Source organism: Lissotriton helveticus, chromosome 1_1 (assembly GCF_964261635.1).
Source record: "Lissotriton helveticus chromosome 1_1, aLisHel1.1, whole genome shotgun sequence".
NCBI lineage: Eukaryota > Metazoa > Chordata > Amphibia > Caudata > Salamandridae > Lissotriton > Lissotriton helveticus.
The window spans coordinates 1,360,765,174-1,360,788,575 of record NC_136057.1 but is presented as its reverse complement, the minus strand read 5'-3'; the positions used below and the strand labels follow the sequence as shown (position 1 = coordinate 1,360,788,575).

The window sequence follows — 23,402 nt, the reverse complement described above, 5'->3', positions numbered from 1 at the left end:
GGGTTTTTGTGAAGGTGTGGTGAAGTGATTTAAAAGTGTCTAGATTGTGTCCAAAATAACTTTATTAAGTGGCTAATCAGACATTAAAAACAAGGTGTAGGAAACAAATCTGAATAAATTGTTCAGCTATTTCAATTCAGTGGGGGCAACATGTTTCGGCCATCATGGCGTGAATTACCTGGCATTCATCAGACCTATGAGCTAAATCTCGGCGGTATGGGTGCGCTAAGGCCCACACTGACCTGAGGACGTGAAAGTGAAAAATACGTGGTGAAAAGGTGCAATCAAAGACAAATGGGTGGTTTACTCTGTAATTTAGAGAAACCAGATTGCACCTGTAAGAATAGACGATAACAAACATGTAAAGAGAAAGAGACAAGATAAGAACAATTGATTAGCATCTTGTGTAGTTTGTTTGTCACAGGTTTACCATGCTCACTTTTAAAGTGCACTTATACTCAGCGTGAAACAGTGACCTGAGAAAGATTTATACTCAGTGAAAATGTGTGCTGCTGCTGCCAGCCGCCGTCGCCAAAGCAGTCAGCCATGACCAGTCTTATTTACATAGTACTATGACACCTGCATGTTAAGTAGGGCGCTTAGTGGTAAAACTAGTTTGGTGGAAATTGTAATGCCAAAATGGCTAGTGAGCCTCTGCGGCTTGACTTGAAAGGGAGGAAAGCCCACACAGACACATGCAGATGATCACAATTAAAACAGGTTACAAACAAATTAAAAAGTCTCACGTTGGGTGTGAGAAATCTTCACACCATGGGTCTCGGGAAGGGGGTGGTGGCGAGAATGGCACACCCTGAGAAAGGCAAAAGAGAAACAACCGCGGGTGAGTCAAAGGACTCGCCGTAATCGTGATGTTACTTATCTGGAGATACACAGGAGAATTCACGCCCGCAGGGTGTTTATCAAAAAAAAGAGAGGGACCCTTGGTTTTCCAAAGGACTAGCGTTCGAGCAACAACTTTATGTAAAGTGTCCTCTGGGTTTGATTCAATTCTTCAACTCTCATTCACAAAATTATATTATACACTCTTTTAGCTCCTCATTCCACCACTGTTGCACTCAGATTAACCCAAGTATTCAAGCAAAATATCTAAAAGTTTATAAAAATCATTATGAAATTTATTATAACAAAAATTCATCAATACATTCTATGAGTTCCAAACATCATAGTCACTTTTGATCTTAAAAACACATAAAAACATAAGAAATCACATATGAATAAACCAAAAATATCCTACGAGAGTTCATACAGACAATACTCTTTGTCATTAGCTGCCACAATTCGATGCTGTTCGACAGTTTTATATCCTAAACACCCATCAGTAAACAATTTTTTATGACCATCAAATGTGATAGTACAGCAATTAAATATGTGGCATAAATTGGTTGTGTCGACGCATTTAGAAGGTTTTAATCTTATGACACCTCCTTTTTCAAGGCTGTAACTTTTACTCACGTGCCATACGAGAACGCGAGGACTCCAGATTGATTAGAGAACCCGGAAGTAAATAAAGGGTGCCTCTTAGAGATGAGTGTGCGCAATAGCCACCATTAAAGAAAGACTTTAAACTACGAAGCATTTGTGGGGCAATCTTGACTGTAAGCTTTTTTAACAAAGTCAGAGGTCAGCTACTCAATAGATACGAGTGCCAAGATAGAAGAACAGGATTCATGAAATCGGTGACACACGTCGTTACCAAATCTAATTTAACGTAAGAGAAGATACATGGACACAAGTTTGACAGAGGGGGCCACACAAATAGCAACAAAAAACTATACAAAGACGGGAGTAAAAGTTACAGTCTTGGAAAAGGAGGTGTCATAAGATTAAAACCTTCGAAACGCGCCGACGCAACCAATTTATGCCACAAATTTAATTGCTGTACTATCACCTTAGATGGTCATAAAAAATGTGTTTACTGATGGGTGTTTAGGATATAAAACTGTCGAACAGCATCGAATTGTGGCAGCTAAAGACAAAGAGTATTGTCTGTATGAACTCTCGTAGGATATTTTTGGTTTATTCATATGTGAAATCTTAAGTTGTTATGTGTTTTTAAGATCAAAAGTGACTATGATTTTTGGAACTCATAGAATGTTTTAAGGAATTTTTGTTATAATAAATTTCATAATGATTTTTATAAACTTTTAGATATTTTTTGTCAATACTTGGGTTAATCTGAGTGCAACAGTGGTGGAATGAGGAGATAAAAGAGTGTATAATATAATTGTGTGAATGAGAGTTGAAGACTTGAATCAAACCCAGATGACACTTTACATAAAATTCTTACTCAGGGTGTGCCATTCTCGTCACCACCCCCTTCCCGAGACACATGGTGTGAAGATTTCTCACACCCAACATGAGACTTTTTAATTTGTTTTTAACCTGTTTTAATTGTGATCATCTGCATGTGTCTGTGTGGGCTTTCCTTCCTTTCAAGTCACGCCGCAGAGGCTCACTAGCCATTTTGGCATTACAATTTCCACCAAACTAGTTTTACCGCTAAACACCTAGTTGGCGTCCAGGTGTCATAGTACTATGTAAACAAGACTGGTCATGGCTGACTGCTTTGGCGACGGTGGCTGGCAGCAGCATCACTCATTTTCACTGAGTATAAATCTTTCTCAGGTGACTGTTTCACGCTGACTATAAGTGCACTTTAAAAGTGAGCATGGTATACCTATGACAAACAAACTACGCAAGATGGTAATCAATTGTTCTTGTCTTGTCTCTTTCTCTTTACATGTTTGTTATTGTCAATGTTTACAGGTGTAATCTGGTTTCTCTAAATTACAGAGTAAATCACCCATTTTTCTTTGATTGCACCTTTTCACCACGTACTTTTCACTTTCACGTCCTCAGGTCAGGGTGGGCCTTAGCGCGCCCATACCGCCGAGGTTTAGCTCATAGGTCCTGATGAATACCAGGTAATTCACACCACGATGGCAGAAACATGTGTACTCAACATGTGTTCACCCCACTGAATGGAAATAGCTGAACAATTTATTCAGATTTGTTTCCTACACCTTGTTTTTAATGTGTCTGATTGGCCACTTAATAAAGTTATTTTGGACACAATCTAGACACTTTTAAATCACTTCACCACACCTTCACAAAAACCCAGCTCCGCAGTAATCTGGCGTCGCAGCACACCGGGGAGGCACTCTGCCTCTCCCAGTGGGGCCCGATGATGAAGCATGTCACCAACTAGGTTGGTGAGTGAGGGCTTTCTAAAAATCTAATTAGATTTTCCATGCTCTCCTTTTTTCTTCTTATATGAAATTATGACTCTTTTGTTGTTTACACTACCTTACCAGGGGGACTAAGAGTGTCTTCAGTACACTGACCCTCACTCTCTTGTTGATAACTAATCCACTCTACTTCACCACACTCCCCTCTACTCCATAATTCTCCACAACACTGCTTTCTATGACACTCCACTTTACGACACTGCATGACAGTCTTCTCCATTCTACACCACTCCACTCCATTACCCCTCTACTCCACTCTACACCACCCTACTTTTCTCCACTCTACGCCACTCTGCTTATGGCACTCTACGCCACTCCACTCCATTATCCCTCTACTCCACTCTTCTCCACCCTACTCTACTGCACTCTATGCAACTCTGCTCCATGGCATTCTATTTCCTTCCACCCTACAATCCTCCACTTCATTCTATGACCCACTACTCTACGATATGCCAATCTACGCCATGACAGTCCACTCCACAACACTTCACTCTACTCCACAAGACTCTATTCTATGCCACAACACTCCCTGCCACTCCACTCAATGACACTCCACTCTACAACACTCTATGCCACTCCATGCCACTCTACTCCACTTTATGCCTCTCCAGTCTATGACACTCTACTCCACTCTAGGCCCTTCCACTCTATGTCCCTTCATTCTATGCCCGTCCACTCTACTCCACTCTGTGCCACTCCATTCTATGACACTCTACTCCACTCTACTTAACTCAACACAACTCCCTCTATGCCAATCCATACCACTTTACCCCAGTCTATAACACTCTATAGAACTCCACTCTAGTACACACTAATCTACTCTATGCCCCTCCAATCTTTGACCCGCCACTCTACACCACTCTACTCCACTCTACTCAATACCACTCCACTCTACTGCACACCACTCTATACCTCTCGAGTTAGCGCTACTCCACTCTACAGCACTCTACTCCGCAACACTCTATTCCATGACGCTCGAATCCACTTGACGCCATTCCTCTCTACTCTACAACACTCCATTCTGCTCCACGACACACCACTGTACGACACTCTACTATACAACACTGCATTACACTCCTCTCCACTCTACGCCATTCCAGAATCCTCCACTCCACGACACTCTACGACACTCCACTTTACGACACTCTTCCCCACTCCACTCCAGGCCACTCTCCTCTACACCACTAACTTTTGGATATGCTGAACAGCAGCCCGCTGGGGTACAACATGGCTAACGCACATTGGCAAAGCCAACGGCTCTTGCATAGGCAAGACCTATTGGCTTTGGCAATGCTTGTTACGCAGGTTAACACTGTTTGGACAAAGATTTCAAAACATTAGTACCAGTTTATCACCCAAATACAGCAATAAGCAACAGAAAAGTGACAGTCAACCTTTGCAAAGGGGCTTCCACTGCATGGCATGTTGCAGCCTTTTTAGCAACTTTTGATCTGTTGGACCTAGACACTATTTTTTGTTAAAATCTGCAGATTATGCAGCATATGATGGATTATGTGGCAGGTGTGGCAAATCCATAATCATGCAGAAAACACTGCACCAGCAAAATCGCATAATTCCAGTGACCCTGGCTATAAATGATGCACCAGCTGTAGCACGCCCAGGAGTCTGATGGGCTGACTATATCCTAAATATGCTTGTCTTTTTAATACCCAAGCGGAAGTGTGTGGCAGGGGGAGTCATTTCCTTCTTTGCAGAAGTCCCATTGGTGCCTTTGCCGTGCCACTATGTCAAGAGTGAGATTACATGAGCCAAAGAGAGCTTTTAATGAGTGAGATATGTCTTCTAATATCTACACTTTCAATGATCTTGCTACTATATATTTACACCCATGTGTGAATTATGAGCGCAGAAACATGATGAAGCAAGTTTCATTTGCACCGCAAAGCATGTATCGTTTGCGCCTGATTTACGCTGTATTTTAAAAAATGCAGATTAACTTGGGTTTTGTTTAATACTGCTTCCTTACTCTGTTTTGCATGACTATTTAGTGAAGGCTTTAGCTGGGGCGGGTCCTGTCAGGTCTCAGACCCAGCAGAAATTAAAAGCCGACTCTGTAACAGGTCCTTACCTAACCCTATACTCATGTTCTGTACAGACAAAAACACTGATCGTTTTTTTTTAATAGTGACTGTAAAACTCTAAAGATAATCCATGTCAACGATGTAGTTCCCATTTACGCTTCACGTTTTACTTAATCCTGCATTCCATAAGGCTATATGTTTTTTCCAGATGTGTTTCTGTATGGGTTTTTTGATGCCACATGGGACTCCTGTATAGTGCATACTGTGAACTGGGTCGCCTCTAGGTGTCTGGGTGAGTTCAGTTTGTGGGTGGGTGTTCCTCGCGGTATATGATTGAGAGCTCAGGAGTTGAGACCGGAGGTAGTGTGAGCTTCTCATAATGCCTGCCATTGGGTCATAAGGGTGTTCAGACAACATGATCATTCAATCCTTGGCCTCTTCTTGGAGAGCAGCGAGTGACTGCATATGTTTACGTATATGCCATTTGTGATTACCATTTTTACATAGGAAGAAGGTATACACAGCTGCTGAACTATACAGGGCCAAATTAAAAGAAAATGTTGTGTTTACAACCTATAAGAGACTCAGAGAGAGAGTGTGTGTATTGTGCCTGACAGAGAGGACACCCCTCTTGGAAAGGAATTCTAGATATGTTTATTTTTCCACACCTCTTGTAGAGAACCCTCCCTTTTCATTCTAATCAAAACACTGTAGTTACTAAAAGATGAAAACTGTTATTATGTGCCTTGTAAAAACAGAAGGGAACATAATTTGTGTTTCATCCTCAATTTACTCTTGTCTTGAAATAGGTCGCGGAGTGCTTTTGCGCTAGTTCGAACCCTTGCACAGATTCAAAACGACCCCTGTAGACATCTGACCTACTGAAATCGCATAGATTATTGGTTCTATCGACCTTTTCTGTACATGATTCTCTTACCCTATGACGCAAATGGGGGACTCCCTTTTTTGTTGAGCTTGAAATTAGCATGATTCAGATATTCACAGTACTGTTTAATATGCTCAGTCCTAATAATACTGCTGGCAATATTACCTCTGCCATTGTACAGTTTGGTGGTTGCAATTATGGCAATACTAATTCCTCTGGTGGACAGCCCAGCAGTAGTGGGTTTTACATTATCCCCCCACCATCAGGCCCCAGGTCCTCATCCCACCCCTGGAAACCAGCTCTTGCCCGCCCATTGGCCAGTCCTTACCTTTGTGCTTCTTAGTTTCTTCTCTCTGATTTGTCCCTCAGAAACCAAGATCTGCGGTGTCCCAATGACCCCCAATGGGCATCTCGAGTCCAGCCTTCCTCCCCACCCACTGATGCCTGCCGGGTTAATGAACTCTTCCAGGACCTCACTGCAGCGTGATCAGGTGTATTCGGGCTCCAGGAAGAGTAGTGTGATGTCACTTGGCCGTGTGACCTATGATCCCAGGTCCCAGGTGAGTGTTCACATCGCATTTTATTATGTATCTTTGTATGTTATGCACTGTTGAGTCCTTTAAAATTCAAGGGTAGTATGTTGGCCAACATCTGTTTTGGCCCCACTGGCCACATAAATTCAAAAGAGAATCATTGTCAAATCACAATGTTGTACAGTTTTGAGTACTGAAGTATGAGCTGCAGTATGTATGTTTGTATGTATGTATGTATATATATGACAGAATTCGAGGAGAAGAATATCGAGCTACCACAATATCGAGGTAAAAATATCGAGTGAAAGAATATGGACTTCGTATCTACAAACAGGTAAGTACAAAAATCTCGAATCCTAAATATTGTTGTTAATAATATAGTTTGCTAAAATATAGACTTTTTTAAATGTCTTAAAAGTGATATAAAATTAATGAAAGAATAAATATAATTAAGTAAAACATACTTAAAAATAATTAAAAAAGAAAACATTAAAAAATAATAAATGTAATGTAAAAAATAATACAGATGCATATTTAATTTTATATATATATTAACTTAATACTATTAAGGAATAATCAATATTTTTAATGATAAAATATTAAAAACATAATTTAAAATATAATTACATATATATGTATATAAAGAAACCTATAATATGAATATAAAAATGAATTACATATTATAAGTTAAAACATTAAAATAAATAATAACAAAAAATAATATTTTACACTACATTAAATATAACAATACTGAAAACGTTGCCTAGCGTAGGGGATAAAATGACCATTTCCACTCCAGCAAATGGGACAGTAGGGAAAGTGTTGAATAGCGGGGGGATAAAAATTACTATTCCCACTCCAGCGAGTGCAACAGTAGGGAAAGTGTTGGATAGCGGGTGGGTACAAATTACTATTCCCACTCCAGGGAGTGCAACAGTAGGGAAAGTGTTGGATAGCAGGTGGGTAAAAATTACTATTCCCACTCCAACGAGTGCAACATTGGGGAAAGTGTTGGATAGCGGGAGGGAAAAAATTACTATTCTCACTCCAGCGAGTTCAACAGTAGGGAAAGTGTTGGATAGCGGGTCGGTAAAAAATACTATTCCCACTCCGGCGAGTGCAACAGTAGGGAAAGTGCCGGATAGCGGGTGGGAATTTTTCAAAATGAATTTACCTCCCACCATTTTCCCCTATAAACGTCACCTACAGTATTGTAAAATATTAATAAATTAACATATTTAATTAACAATAAATTAATTAACCAATAAGAATTAACAATAAAATGAATAACCATCAAATCAAAATTAATTCACACAATTGACACTATAAAATAACTTTTAATTAATATTATCTAAAAAATAATTTAAATTATATTCAAATTAAATTACTTCCCACCCTACTCCCCTATCAACCCTCAACCCGCTCATAAAAAAGTACACAATTAACATATTTACAGATTAATTATTAATAATCAATATCTAATTAATTACTAATTGATTACAAAATAATACAATCAACATAATTACCAATTAATTGTTATTGATCAATTTATCATTAATTAATAATACATTAATTAAACAAATTAACAATATAAATGATTAAATACTACATTATTAATTAATAACATATTAAATTCATTAATTTAAATTAAATTACTTCCCACCCTATTCCCTTATAAACCCACAACCCACTACAGAATTAAATTACTCAAAAAGTAATTAACATATAATTAATTAATTCCAAATAATTCGTAAAAAATGTGTTATAATTAAATTACTTTCCATCCTATTGCCCTATAAACCCACAGCCTGCTACGGAATTAGGTTACGCAAAAATTAATAAACATAAAATTCGTTACTTTAAAAAAATTCAAACACACATTACAAAATATATACATACTTTTAACACAAATACTAACATACAAAACACTAAAAATAAATTCGATATTATTAACAACGATATTTTGACAATCGATATTACTAACTTCAATATTATTAAAATAGATATTTCTTACCTGCGTGTCGATATTCTTAACCACTATATTTTGGCAAGTCGCTATCCTGTCCACTCGATATTAAAAACTCGATATTTTGTCCATTCGATATTTTTTATTCGATAATATGACTAGTTACCATATGGTATCTCTGCAGCAGAAACCAAGCCAAAAGATAGCAGAGTGCTATACATGGTCAAAGTCAAGCATAACATCAAGGAGTGTTAGAAGAGGGAGATAGGTTATAGACTGTTAAGGGACTGTGATGTAGTGGTCTTTAAAGAGTTGCGTCCTCAGCTTTTTCATAAATTGGATCAGTTTTTGGGTGGTCCTGATGCATACAAGCACGTTGTCCCAGATCCTTGCTGTATAGATGGAAAAGGCCTGCTGCCTTGTATTTATTTCCTTTTTAAACTTCTTAGTCTGCAGTCTGATGGTGTCCTAGGTGTGTGTGTCCTGGGCAGCACCAGAGATAGTGAGGTTGTCTTCAAGGTAAGTGGGGGTTCTGGTCGTGATGGCTTTGTAAATAATGCAGCTGGTTTTGAAGATATAGTGTGGGTTGGCAAAGGGAGCTAATGAAGCTCCATTATGAGGGGGTGATGTGATCATATTTCTTCAGGCCCTGGATGAGTGAGACGAGCTTCAGCATGTAAGATGCCCTCAGGGGGTGCCAGTGTGGGGTCTGGGAGGCCATGGAGCAGGGTATTACCACCATCAAGATGCAAGAATACAAGATTTTGAATGGGAGTTCTGAAGTTGCTTTCTTGAAGAAATGGTTTCACTTTCTTTAAAAGCAGGAGCTTGAGCAAGGCTGTCTTTGTTTTTTTTGACAATGTGCTCTTTGAGGGTGAGGTTGGTGTCCAGTGTGAGTCCAAATGACTTGGCATTCAGTGAAAGTTGGAGTTCAAAGCCATCAAGGTCTATGTCACTGAGCCTAGTTTGAACTGTTTTTTGTTTGTTGTTCTTGGCAAGTAACAAGAACTCTGCCTCGATTGGGTTGGAAATCGGGTAGACCCTTAACATCGCGGCCTGGATTACCTGCAGGCTGTGTTTAAGGTGTTGGATATCTGAAGCATAAGAAGCTTTCATGTAGAGTCTTGCACTGGAATACCATGTATGGGTCCTAATACTGATATAGTAGGGGCTGCTAAGACCTAGCTAGAGGTGCACTGACAGAGCTGTGCGTGGGTTTCAGTACAGGAAGAGCAAAGAATACTGCTCGTCCAGGTTAAGGAATGTTAGAAGAGCTGGATGTGTACCCCTGTAAAGAAATAGCATAGGTTTTTCAGGTCAGGATTGGAGAATATCATTGTTAACATGTCTCTCCTTCTCAGTCTTGCTCCCGAACCTCTCATTTTGGAGCATGGGGCCGCAGCGGAGCCTGGGGAAGTCGTCGCTCCAGTTGGAACAGCCTGAGCCGGCACCCTAGCCTGAAGCCCCGCCCACCCTCTGCAGAGCACGAATCCCTCCTTTCTGGAGAGCGCCGGCGACTGGCTGAGGAGGAGGAGCAACGTGCACATGAGAGTGTGCGCCTCCACCGGGGATCCAGTGTCAAGCACCGAAGGGCTCAGTCTCTGGAAACCAAGGCTTCTTCTGAGACAGCCGATACACCGACTGCCCGGCCAAGCCACCGTACCACCAGGAAGGGCAGTGGGACTACCGGTGACCACCAGGACTGCAATGGGAAGACACCCAACATTGCCAAGGAGGTCTTTCCAAAGATGAACAGTCGGAAGGACAAAGGGGAAGAAGAGGAGGAAATAGATTATGTGAGTACATCAAAGTGGGTTGTGTGCATATGCTGGTGATCCATACGCCATTCAATGATTGTTATGCTATGCCCTTTTATCTAGCATTTAAGCACCAATTGGGTAACACAGGGGTAATATGAGTGAAAATGTTTGGACTCTATTTGGATGTTAAAGTGCAGTGGAAGCAGGCAGGCTTTGGAGTTGCTTACTGGAGCCAAGAGTTTGGTTTGCTTGAGCAACTACTACATTTTATTTGGGTTGTATGCCTCTTGAGACATCAACACTTTAGAACTTACAGTTTACACAGCTTCCTGGCAGATATTCTTGCAACCAGACACAAACTAGAAACAAAAAAGAGACATCATTATCGTCCCTTTATTCCATATGATGGGCAATTTGGAAATCAATAGTTTGACTTGTCTTTAGTCCTGAAGTCTTGGATCCAAAATAAATGTACATCTCAAAATACTCTTCTGCAGAAAACAGTGCTTTAAATGCGTACGTACTCTCAGGTCCTAGGTACTTGCCCTTCTTAAGTTTGAGAAGGAGAGTGTCAGCACTTGCCAGCACATAAGCATTACTTCCAGTTGGAGAGTACCAGTACTTCTCAGTACCAAGCAGATGCTCTCAGTGAGTAGTAGAATTGCTATATTACAGCAGGAAATGAGTGCATCATCCATGCTGCCTCATCTCTCCGTAGCCGCCCCACTCGCTTCAATTTCTCCTTTTCCGCTATGTAGTCCTACTACCCCTTATATTCCTTACAGGACCCCAACAACCCCAGCAAACTTGCTTCTGTTGCTACAATCGGTGCTTGAGTTTCAGTGCTTAGCTGGAATATTGGCTTTGTGGATAGACCTTTCGCTTCAGAATTCAGAGAGTAACTTGTTGAGCACTGATTTAATTCCTAACAGGGCTGCTCTTCCTTTTTAGGACTCGCACCTAGCATGCAGTGCGCAGCACTGCTAGCGCAGCCCAAGACATTTAGTAGGTGAAAAACTGAGTTTTGAAGCTGACCTAGGAATTGCACATGCTCGTGTGTATGCTTTTCCTTTTGTGGCCGCTATTGGCCTTTACATCCATCTTTTTATAAAAGACAGCACGCAATTGGCCAAAGGCGGGCGCATTGCCCCGTCCACGGCCTATTGGTGTCTGTTACGAGCACCAACCGTCATGTGTTTTCAATTATCGTGCCCAGACATGGGCGCGATAATTGAAAGCACATGTCTCGCTGTGGCGCGCGCACGCACCACTCGCGGGCGTGTTTGTTTTACAATAGCGATCGTGAGCGATCGCTTTCACTGCCGTTTATTGTGCTGTTAATTATTTGGGCTGGAATGGCGTTCTCGAGCCCTAGTTCCCCTAGAATAAGTGTTAAGTAACAACACAAGCCCCAAATCCTCAGGGGGAGAAACGGACTAGTCTAAGGAGTCACGCATGCGCTTGGGAAACCTGGCAGCTATGACTTTCTGCACTCGTAATTACTTTTGCAAATCTACTTGTGCGTGTTTATGGGGTACTAGGAGGTTTGCACTGAGTGACCGTACTGAGGAATACATGTGCTGGGTGTCTGTTCTAGGACTGGTACCCAGCTGTGAGTGCCAGGAGGCGCTTCACCCTTGGGATGTCGTCAGCCAGCTTAGTGTGTTCTGGGAATTGTAGTCATAGCGGCTGCCATTTAACTAATTAACTAACACACCTGCTGACTGCATAATACTAGTGTGAGCGATCTAATGATTTGTGTCAGAAAAGCCCAGGGCTGGAGAGAGGGAGACGATTCCGTAGTACAGTGAGTGGGGGTCTGGGGCGCACAGGGTGAGGCTGGGTTTGGAGACAGGAAATACGAGTACCGGTTGCGGTGTGGAGACAGTAGTACTTTGGGGACAGACTGGGTGCCATAAACAAATTATAGGAGCAGGTACACCTTGTTTGGCGCCAACTTCAAACCGAGCCCTACTCCCTTGTAAGTCATTCGATGAAATTCTGATTCGATTCCTGTGGTGCGACTGGGCAAACCCTGCCCTGAGCAAACACCCCACCCAGTCCTCCGCAGCTGGCGCATGCCACTACCCACCTCACACAGAGGTTGCCACTGTCCCCCGTAGCCGGCGTTTGCCACTGCCCACCTCATACAGAGGTTGCCACTGTCCACCTCATACAGAGGTTGCCACTGTCCTCCATAGCTGGCGCTTGACATTGGCGCACTAGAGTGTGATTCTGCCAACCACTGTCCGAGATCGTCCTCAAACGTCAGCACTTGGCACTGCCCTCTAGAGCCAACTGCTTCCTCTGCCCATTGACATGAGCACCCGACAGCGCCAACCAGTGCTTCTAACTGCCCACCGGATAGAGTGGCTCGCACTACCCTGCAGAGCTGGCGCTCGATACTGCCCACCAGCACCTGACTCTGTCCTACCAGCCAAGCACCCGATACTGCCCCCAGCGCTTCACTGCCCTGCTATGCGAGTGCCTCCCTCTGCCTGGGGTGTAAAATGCAGGGGCTTCGGATAAGACGTACGCACACACAGGCAACACAGCTGCGCTGGAGCTAAACCGCTTGGGCGACACACTCATGCGCTATTCGCATATTCGGCTCCAGGTATGCTCAGAGTAATGCTGCTTGAGATTTGGGTTAAAGTCAGCATGGCAAGCACCGGAAATCACTGGCTCAAATTAAGCACTGCCTAAACTACATATGCATTTGTGAGGAAAGTAACGTCTTTTGCACTGTGATAATGTGGGAATGTGCTCTACATAAAGTACAATTGAGCTTCCGTTATTCTCAATGGTGGTGGGCCAGCTGTGCGAATTTGGGACACCGGGCCTAGCCGCCGAGCAACCACTGCTGCGCCCAGGTGGTTGGCATGGTTAGGTATCATAATAAAATCTCAGTTTATGTTAGAAAATCCTTAGAAATTAATTGAAAAAGAAACAAAGGTTAATGGGATGTTATTGCTGGGTATGTTAATATTATCTTACTTTATATAAAAACCTGAAAAAAATTAAAGCAATGTTATAGTTATAGTTAACTTAAGTAACAGTGATGTACCATCTAAACATGCAGTGATGTCATCTTGAGGTCACTTTAGTTGCCATCGGTGATGTTATCAATAATGTCATAGAACATGTCAAGAGTGTTTAAATATGCATGGTTATAAGAAGACTATGATGCACCTACTCAATGTGATAAAGAAATGATGTAGCCGTCCAACTTTAGTAGCCTTTTACTGTTGAGTTCTGATGTCACAAGTTCTGCTGCCAGAGCCATCAACCAAGGGAAAAGGCATGGCAGGGACCATAATTTCAAAAAAGAAACTTAATTTTTACTTCTGCTCTGTTTTTCTAGATAAATAATGTTAAGCAGAAAGGGGGTATTTTTGGCAACATATTTTTTATGTCTAACAACAAGGAATACATTGGTCTTGTAGATGTAACAGATGTCCCCCCAGCATTAGAGCATAATCAGTTCACCAGTTTACCACAACTCGCGCAAACCCTGGCTTGGCGGAATTTCGTCACCTGGAAACACGGGAGAGATGGGTCATGTGTAGCCAAAGTTGTTCTAAGGCTTACGTACACGAATGCCAGACCTCATACTCTCTTGAAATCCCAGCCACTATGGTTATACACGGTGTGTGGGAACTAGTGAAGTGCAGTGCAAATAGTGAACGTGTGTGAGTTAAAAATGACTAAGAGGACAAAAAATATGTTTATTAAGGATTGTCCTAATGTCATCCACTAAAAACGGCCTGATAGTATACAATAATTAAACTATCTGTTGGCAAAAGGTGAGGTCGACATGTTTCAGCCGGGTAGCTCACTGGCTCGGCTTTCTTCAGGACCTAAGGATGAATAACTATAAGTGCTACTGCTAATAAATCAAAAGTGACGACAATGTGCTCAATAATTCATTTCTATTGGAAGAAAAAAGTCAGTGGTGTATTACCACCCTACCGGACGTGTATCCCATGAAATGTGGATATTTCTGAGTTATTTTCTTCTTTCCTAAAAAAAGGAAGTGCTATTAAAACAACAAATAGCCTTATGAATTGGTGAACTGTACATATGCCCCAATGCAAGGAAACACAACATGTTACTGAGTCAATAATACATTGTATTAGACTTGTTTGTTCCATACATGAATCTGTTTGGGAAAATCAAATAATATTGTGATTGAAAAAGTACTCACCCAACTTTCTGTGGGAGTAAGCCTCACCTCACCCGGCCACTGCTCGGTGGTTGAGGCCCCGCTCTGGAAATAGGAGAGAGTACCAGGACAAAGGGTAATCACATTATCCATCTTATGTACCCACATTGTACTCTCTGCACTAAAAAAACCTAAATCTAAATGATCATAAAACATGAAGCTTAACATCAATGGCGGCCGACGGTTGGCATCGACTCTAGTAATAGTGTCAAATTTGTGTGTATGTCAAAATAGACCAAAGGTGATCTTACTGGATGGTGTATTACACATTACCCATAAGGGTTGTGTACCAGAAGTGACATTTCTTATAACTTGTTGAAGAGATACATTAAAAGGGGAGAGGAGTTGGCCTAACGGCTAGGGCGCTCGACCTCGGACCTGGAGGAACTGGGTTTGACTCTCGGTAACGACGCCAAAACCTCCTGTGATTCTGGGCAAATCACTTAATCTCCCCGTGCCTAAAATGAAAGTAACTGGAAAACGTAAAAATGTAACGTAACTGGAAAAATATGTAAAGCGCTCTGATACCTGATTCGGTTCGGGTCTAGTTCAAGCTATATAAAACACTGCAAAAAATGTTTAAAAAAAAAAATAGATCGTGGAGTCTACAAGACAGTGCGAGGTTGACATACAGGGTTCACCCTATTTACAAGGGTGTTGCCATATGAATTATGCCTCTTCATTAAATATAAACTCCAACTCAAACATTGGGATAATGTACCATACCCATACTGGTAGTTTAAAAATGCTACTGCCGTTAACAAAGATAGTATTATATAAACAAAACCAACAAAACCATGGTGTGCCCTGGTTCGTGTTTTACTCACCTATCCGTCGGTACCTCTGCGTGATCTGCGATCAGTGTGGGAGGTACCGAGGAAGGTAGAGGGTCCTGTCTTATAGTCGAGCTGATTGGCTCGATTGGGGCTTATTGTCCAATTAAGTAAGTCACACCCGTAACATCGCGATGAAACGTCAAATTGCCTGCGATGGATAGTGTCTTTAAAGCATCTAAATTCGTCTTGCGTCCGACTGAGACGCTATCTTGTTAGTATTATTATCCCAGCGCACGCGCCTCTCGATATATGAGTTCGGGCGGCTGGGGTCAAAGTGCTACTCCGAAGTGTAAATCATCATGGCGCCATATCCAAGCGCACGCGCGTCAAAACAGAGCCGGCCCCGGCGTGTGTGTCATCGTCTGAAGCTGTATAGTGGCAGCGACAGCACAAGTCGGATGGCTTTGCAGCATGCGTGGACGATCTAGTTGGAACCGTGAGCATTCATTGAGGCTCAACTAGAACAGAAAGAAGGCATTGCCTTGCATGAACCCTATCTCAGAGTTTGTTCAATGTAATGGGTAGATATTACAAACATTTGATAGTTAGGAGAGCGTGATTTGTCTATATGTTCTTTCTAATGTATGGGAATTTTGTTGATGATTGAAACCCGATAGGGGAAGATTATGTTTCTCTGTGGGTTCAATCAACTTCTCCCAAGTGAGCCCACATATGTGGTGGGCAACGGGGTCTAAGAACATGGTATTTTGTGTGTGGTCACTGTCTCAACCTCATTATATGAAGCAGAAACTGGTCAAGGGTGATGAAACCGCCAGAGTGTACAGTAGCATCAGCGGGGTTTGTGTTGCAAATATTTTCGGAACAGAAATGATCTAACCTCATTTTTGATGTTGTGAAAAGTTTGTGTATCATATCATATAGGTTAGGGCGACGACTGTCGTATCTATAGAATTATTTAGAAAGAGGGAAGTGATATTTCTTATATAGTTCACCACTCTTATGTAATTTTCAAGTTGATCAGATCTGGACCCATGGAATGGTGTCGTTCAAACCCTCTATATCTGTCTTAAGTTTAAAGATCCATCTCTGTTTCCTATAAAAAAGGAACCGGGAGATATCAGTTACATGGTGGGGGATCATAGGATGTTCAAGGATCACCCATCTCATGTCGTCTGCTTGATGTTTGGCATTCAAGAAATGGTTGGTCAAGCGGGTGGATTGCTTGTTATAGCGTATAGTGCTTTTATGCTCACTAATTCGAATTTTAATCTTACGGGTCATGTGTCCCACGTACCTTAGTGCAAATGGGCACGTGATCATATAAATCACACGGTCTGTGTTGCAGTTCATATTTTTTATGCCTAAGGTAATTATAAGGGAGATTAAAATCACTACATCTTTCTACACGCGTTGAGCTACGGTGTTTTATTTCTTCAAATTTGGCATATTAAAGTGATTCTAATATCTTTTTTCAACAAATATCTAACTGCTTTGGTGTGTTTCATTTTGCCCTAGAGGTTCTAATTGTATTCTTCATGTTTACATGTATCCTATCAAGATCAAGTTCACATGAAAGAGCAACACACCAAGGAATTACGCGTTTGATAGGAAGAGATACAGGTCTCGCATTACTGAATGTTTGAGCTATTGGTGTTGCATTATTATTAGCAATGCCAATAGCTCAAACTTTAATAATGCGAGACCTATTGCATTGCAAATGCTTGTTTCAAATGGAATCCATTGCATAAGGACTATTGATGGGTGTAATGAGACCAACCACTTTTTAACCATGAAGAGTCGGTACAGTGTATGCATAGTGCATAGTTAAAATCATCATTAAGGGCCTGATGAGATCAGTGTTGGATATGTCTGTTCCAACATCTACGTATTGAATAAATTGTGTGCCTCTTTTGCCGTCAGCGCACCTCTTTTAATGTAATCTCTCCGACTTCCACTGCCATTTCGTCCGTCCGCCACCCCAGAGGTGGAGGGACCTGTCCGCAGGGGCAGCGGCGGTCCCTCCGTGCAAATTAGGATGTGACCGCCACCCTGGCGGTCACATCCTGTATGTTTAACATTGCGGCGGGTGCTGCTTGAAGCAGCACCCGCCGCAATGTTAAAAATGCAAGCAGTGCATTTGCATGCATAAAGCGGCAGGCAATGTGCGGTGCCTGCGGCTTTGTGCATGCAAATGCAGGGGGGTACCATAGGTACCCCCCATGTGCAACCCCCCCTTCACCCTGGGGGCCCGCAACGGGCCCCCAAAGAAAAGACCGTATGCCTTTTCGTGGCGGCATTGCCGCCGCGGAAAGGCATATCCCTAAACAAATCCTAATATGGGTGGCGGTGTCTGATAGACACCGCCACCATATTAGAGCTTTTCCGCCGCGGTCTCGCGGCGGAAAAGCGGCGGACGGTCTTGCCGTCCGCAGATGACCCCCCCCGCCATCCTAATCTGGCGGGGGGTCATTTCTCTCAACGCAGCGGTGAATCCGCATCCTCCGGGCCGGCGGTGGCTTCCGCCGGCCCGAAGCATGCGGATTCACCGCAATCGTAATCGGGCCCAAAGTTTCCATCTCTACACTGATGGTTCCAAAATGAGAGCTGGTTGCACAGCGTAAAAGTCCTCCCGCCTGGCCAGAATTTGGTGTATATTTGAAGAGCCCTGTAAATGACCCTTGTGCCGAGGTTCCCTCTAAATATCTTATGGTGTCCATACAAAACTAATCTTACCTTCTGACTTAAAATCCAAGCATTCAATACCCTAATCTGTGATTGCTCCTTCAGATCTGAGGCACCCAGATGGCAAAAAGCACCCAAAGGCAGCCTTTCTTCCCACCGTACCCCTATGCCTGTTGAGAGATGAAATCCTTCAGGACTTTGCTGCAGCGCAACCAGTTGTACACAAGCTTCAGGAAGAGCAGTGTAACCATTCGGATTCAAGGAAGACCAAACAGACTAAACCACAGAAGGGACACATGGCTAGAGCGGACTTCACAAAGGTCCTTTCCCTCCTCTAATTCAGACTGACCCGAGGGAAGCCATTTTAGATCAGATGGAATTCCATCTTGAAATCGGCATGAAAGTGAGTGGAGATGAAAAGCCACTCTAAAGGAACCACACCTATACACCGATAGGCAGCAGGAAGTTGCAGATAAAATAAACACACTTTGTGCGAGATTTGCAAACCTTTTGCGCTGGGTATGCATCACAGAAGTGACGCAAAACTGCACAAAATGTTTCTTGTTGGATTGACTTTGCAGCGCAAAACCTGTTTTACGCTGGGAATTTGCCTGAACATTATGCAAAGCAGTGTAAAATGCTGTTTTGCGTTACTCTGCATCAAGGAGGCATTCCTCGGGTGGTACTTGGGCGATCGCATACAACCACCCATGGTTTTTGATGTAAAATCCTATCTATTTTAATCAAAAAAATAATGCCACAAGGTTTCTCTTCGTCAATGGGGGAAGGAGTTTTACTCCCGTTTTTTCCTGGTGCGCAAAAAGGAGAGGAAATGGAGACCAATCCTAGACTTGAGAGGTCTCAACAAGTTCTTAAAGAAACAGTACTATCGCATGGTTACCATCCAAGAAGTGCTGCAACTTCTCAACGCAAATGACTACATGGTGTCTTTGGATCTTCAAGATGCTTATTTCCATATCCCTATCTACAAGAATCAGAAAAAGTTTCAGAGATTCGCTGTGGCAGGCAGACATTACCAATTCCGAGTCCTGCCCTTCGGACTCAAGTCAGCTCCACGCATTTTTACAAAATGCCTTTCTCCAGTGGCTGCATACCTCAGGCAACAACACCATCAGGTCTTTCCCTACCTCGACGACTGGCTCGTCAAGCCACCTTCTCTAGATGGTGCGGCCAGGTCTTCCAACGCCTGTCTATAGCTTTTCAGTCGCCTGGGACTCACTCTCAATCAGGACAAGTCTGCCCTCTAACCTTCTCAGCGGATATCCTTTCCGGGTGCTACTCTCGACACAACCCAGAAGAAAGCTTTCCCGTCACAAGAGCGACAGAACAAACTACTTCATTTGGCAAACCACATAAAATCCAAGAAGTCTCTCTCAATACGCTTTTTCAAATCCCTTCTCGGAATGATGTTGTCCTGTATTCTGCTAGTTCCTTACTGTCGCCGCTACATACACCCTCTCCAAAAAGCACTGTTGGCTCAGTGAATTCAACCCGAAGGAACCTTCGATGATGTCATTCAAGTGACCCCTCAGATGGACCCCTCAGATGGTCACTGCTCTGGTAGGAGGTGTGGCGCCGCGGCCAGGGCGACTGACGCTGGAATCTGGGGACCACGGTTCGATCCCCGGCTCCGGCGGCAGGTTAGCCCAGCACCATGTGACTCTGGGCAATAGCTCGCTTAATCTTCCCGATGGCCCCCAGCGCCTAGAGACCCTAACGGGTGATTGTGCGCTTTACAAATGTGGACTTTACTTTACTTACTCTGCAGTGGTGGACTCGTCCACTGAATCTTTCTCAAGGCCTGCCCTTCTTTCTCCAAGCTTCTCCACAAATCATCTCAACAGATGCGTCCCTGGAGGGTTGGGAGCTTTCCTCCAAGAGCTCCGAATCAGCGGAAAGTGGTCTCCTTCCAAACGGAAGCTTCACATAAACCTCCTCGAGCTGTGAGCTGTCTATCTGGCTCTCCTAGCGTTCCTTCCCAGGATCAAAGGTTCTCTAGTGCTTGTCCGGACGGACAATACTACGACAATGCACGACCTGAACAAGCTGGGAGGTACTTGTTCACTAACACTCTCTCATGAATCTCAAAAGATCTGGAACTGGCTGCTTCCCCACAACCCTTCCCTTTGAGCGGAATATGTTCCAGTAACAGACAACCTGCTGGCCAATTTACTGAGCAGGCAACAACCAACATGTCACGAATGGGAGTTGAACCAGCGGACTCTTGACCGCATATTCTCCCAATGGGGCACTCCTCTCTTGGACCTGTTTGCTACCAAGCAGAACGCCAAATGCCAAAACTTCGCAAGCTGGAATCCCCAACGACGATCTCTAGGGAATGCATTTTAGATCCCATGGTTCAACATCTTTGCATACGCTTTTCCACCGATTCCCCTAATTCCCAGGGTCCTCAGGAAGTTGAAGGCAGAACCCTGCAAGCAAATCCTAATAGCACCTGCGTGGCCATGCCAGCATTGGTTCACGGTGCTCCATCTTCTCTCCCTGGAACCGACGATCCCTTTGAAACCATTTCCCTCTCTCCTCACAATGAACCGGGAACAAGTCCAACATCCCTCAAATTATCGGCTTGGCTCCTGAGTTCCAAGAGTTCCATGGCCTAGACATTCCTCCGGACTGCAGGGCAGTTCTGGCTCGGGCTCGAGCCAGAACATATTCCTTAAAATGGAAGAGGTTCTGCATCTGGTGTAAGTCGGCAAGCATACACCCTCTTTCATCTTCTCCCGAACAAATATTGCCTTACCTTCTCCATCTGGCGACTTCAGGTCTTGCTCACGCCTCTATTAAAGTTCACCTGGCAGCTATATCCCGATTCAGGAGATCTTCTGCAGGTCTTTCTCTTTGGTCTAGTAGACTGATTAAACAATTTCTCAAAGGCCTATTCAGGACTTTTCCTCCCGTCAAATCTCTGCCTCCCACTTGGCAACTCAACACAGTTCTTGCTCAGCTTATGAAACACCCTTTTGAGCTGATCTTAAATATCTTTCTTGGAAGACGGCACTCCTTCTAGCCCTTACCTCTCTCTGCAAGGTGAGTAAGTGAGCTTCAGGCATTTTCAGTTCAATACCCTTTTCTTCAGTTCAAGCATGACAGGGTTATACTGCAAAATAATCCTAAATGTGTGCCCAAAGTCCCGTCAGACTTTCACATCAATGAGCCTATAGTCTTACGGACCTTTTTTTCCAAATCCTCAAACACTGGCTTAAAGTGCTCTACACTCTCTAGACCTTAAACATTGCCTTAAATTCTACCTTGACAGGACAAAGTCGTTCCGCAAATCCAACCAACTCTTTGTAGCTTACAGTCGACCTAGGAAAGGTCCCCCACTTACTAAACAAAGTATCTCTTGGTGGATCTCTGGCGCTGTTACTTTCTGTCACCAGCAAGCGGGTCAACCCTTGCGTTCCAAGGTTTGAGCCCATTCCACTAGGGTGGTTTCTACCTCCATGTCACTCTTTGCAGGTGTGCCTATCACAGAAATTTGCTGAGCGGCAACATGGGAGATGCTGCATACATTTACCAAGCATTACTGCTTGGATACGGAACTCATGAAGGATGCTGCAGTGGGATAGGTGGTGCTACGTCATCTATTTCAATAGAGGTGAGCCTTTCTTGTCATCCCACCATCCTTGCTTTTATACGCACATTTCTTTATTGTGTTCTTTAATGGTTTCTTTGATTGCAGTTTGGTACTTTCTATGTTTTACATTGATATGTTATTATCTGGTGAATTCGTATATGCTGTACTCTGAAATGTGCTTATCAGTGCTTACTGCTCTGATTCAGGCATGTGAATCTATGAAAGATACCCTAATACTGGATAAGAAATGCGTTACTTACCTGTAACTGCAGTTATCCAGTATTAGTATCTTTCAGAGATTCACATGCAACCCACCCACCTCCCCTGGAAGGGCTCACCTAGTTCTTTCAGTGATACACCTACTTAGCACTGTGCTTACGAAAATCTGAGGGACTAGAGCTCCTTCCAGGAAGGTTCCAGAGGGTGGTCATAGCCGATTGGTTCTTTTCTAGAGTTTGGTCCTTTTTACAAAAGGAAATGGATATGTTACTAATGTAAGGCTCTTGCCTTATTACTCTATATGTCTAATGAGACATTACTTTATTTATGTACCGGGGACTCCCATCCCGAGGACGGGGAATGATTCAGGCATGTGAATCTATGAAAGATACCAATACTGGATAACTGCAGTTACAGGTAAGTAACGCATTTCTTCTCACATCATCTCTAAATAAAGCACTACATTTCTTGAAAATTGTCATCTTTTCCTATGTTTGGCACAATGCAATTCAGTCAACTGAAACAACCGACGGTTCTTAGCTAATCACACAACAATATTCAACAACTCAGACTTCCAGTCTCAGAGCAACACAACAAAGCTGTACACTCACAACTCAACACTCTCTGATGTAACCATCAATCCCAGCATGGAATGCACACCTATCAACAATGATCATGGCAGCACCCTATGACTCAACATGCAGCACCTCACAGCAGCTTTCACTCAAATGTGATTCAGCTTAGCAATAACAAATCATTAAAACACAAAAACAAAACAAAAATCTTGCCTGTGCAGCTAAAGGAAAATTCAAAGTGCACAATCACTCTAGAGTAATTTGGGAATAACACTCGAAGGACGTTATAACAGACACATGAAGTGAACTCTTTATCAGTGGGTAATCTCCCTGATTAGTGTATTCTACTCCTCTGAGCAAAAGAATTACCAAACATGGGGAGGGTCAGATACGGAGCAGGTGGTGAACTCTCCACCCCAATAAAAATGAATCGAGGGGTTCGCCAAGGTTGCGTTCTCGACCCCTTTTTATTCTGCTTGTATATTAATGATTTAGAAAGTCATATTAATTTTGGGAATGTGGACGCCCCCAAGATAGGTACTAGAAATCTGCCAGCATTACTTTATGCAGATGATTGTGTCCTAATGTCCAGGACTAGTGTGGGTTTGCAGAAGCTTGTGACCAGTTTGAATGATTTCATGACTGGCCTTGGTCTAAAGGCTAACATAGGGAAATCTTATACTATGGTGGTGGGTAAATTACCCACTATTTTAAAAACCTGTTTTATTAACAGTGAAAAGCTGTCTTATGTCCCCACTTTTTCTTATTTGGGATTCCAGTTTGACCAAAAAAGTACTTGGCACAATTTAGTTAGTTGAAACAAGGATTA

The 23,402-nt window shown here is 43.0% G+C and overlaps 1 protein-coding gene across 1 annotated transcript in view; it reads left to right on the top strand.

Moving 5' to 3' along the window:
• The window catches only part of CACNA1I (calcium voltage-gated channel subunit alpha1 I), a 646,661-nt gene that overhangs the window by 357,750 nt on the left and 265,509 nt on the right, over positions 1-23,402 (top strand). The window contains exons 13-14 of the mRNA XM_078650206.1: positions 6,567-6,757; positions 10,058-10,492. Of these exons, the coding sequence (XP_078506332.1) occupies positions 6,567-6,757; positions 10,058-10,492 (626 nt within the window). The remainder of the gene's footprint in view (positions 1-6,566; positions 6,758-10,057; positions 10,493-23,402) is intronic.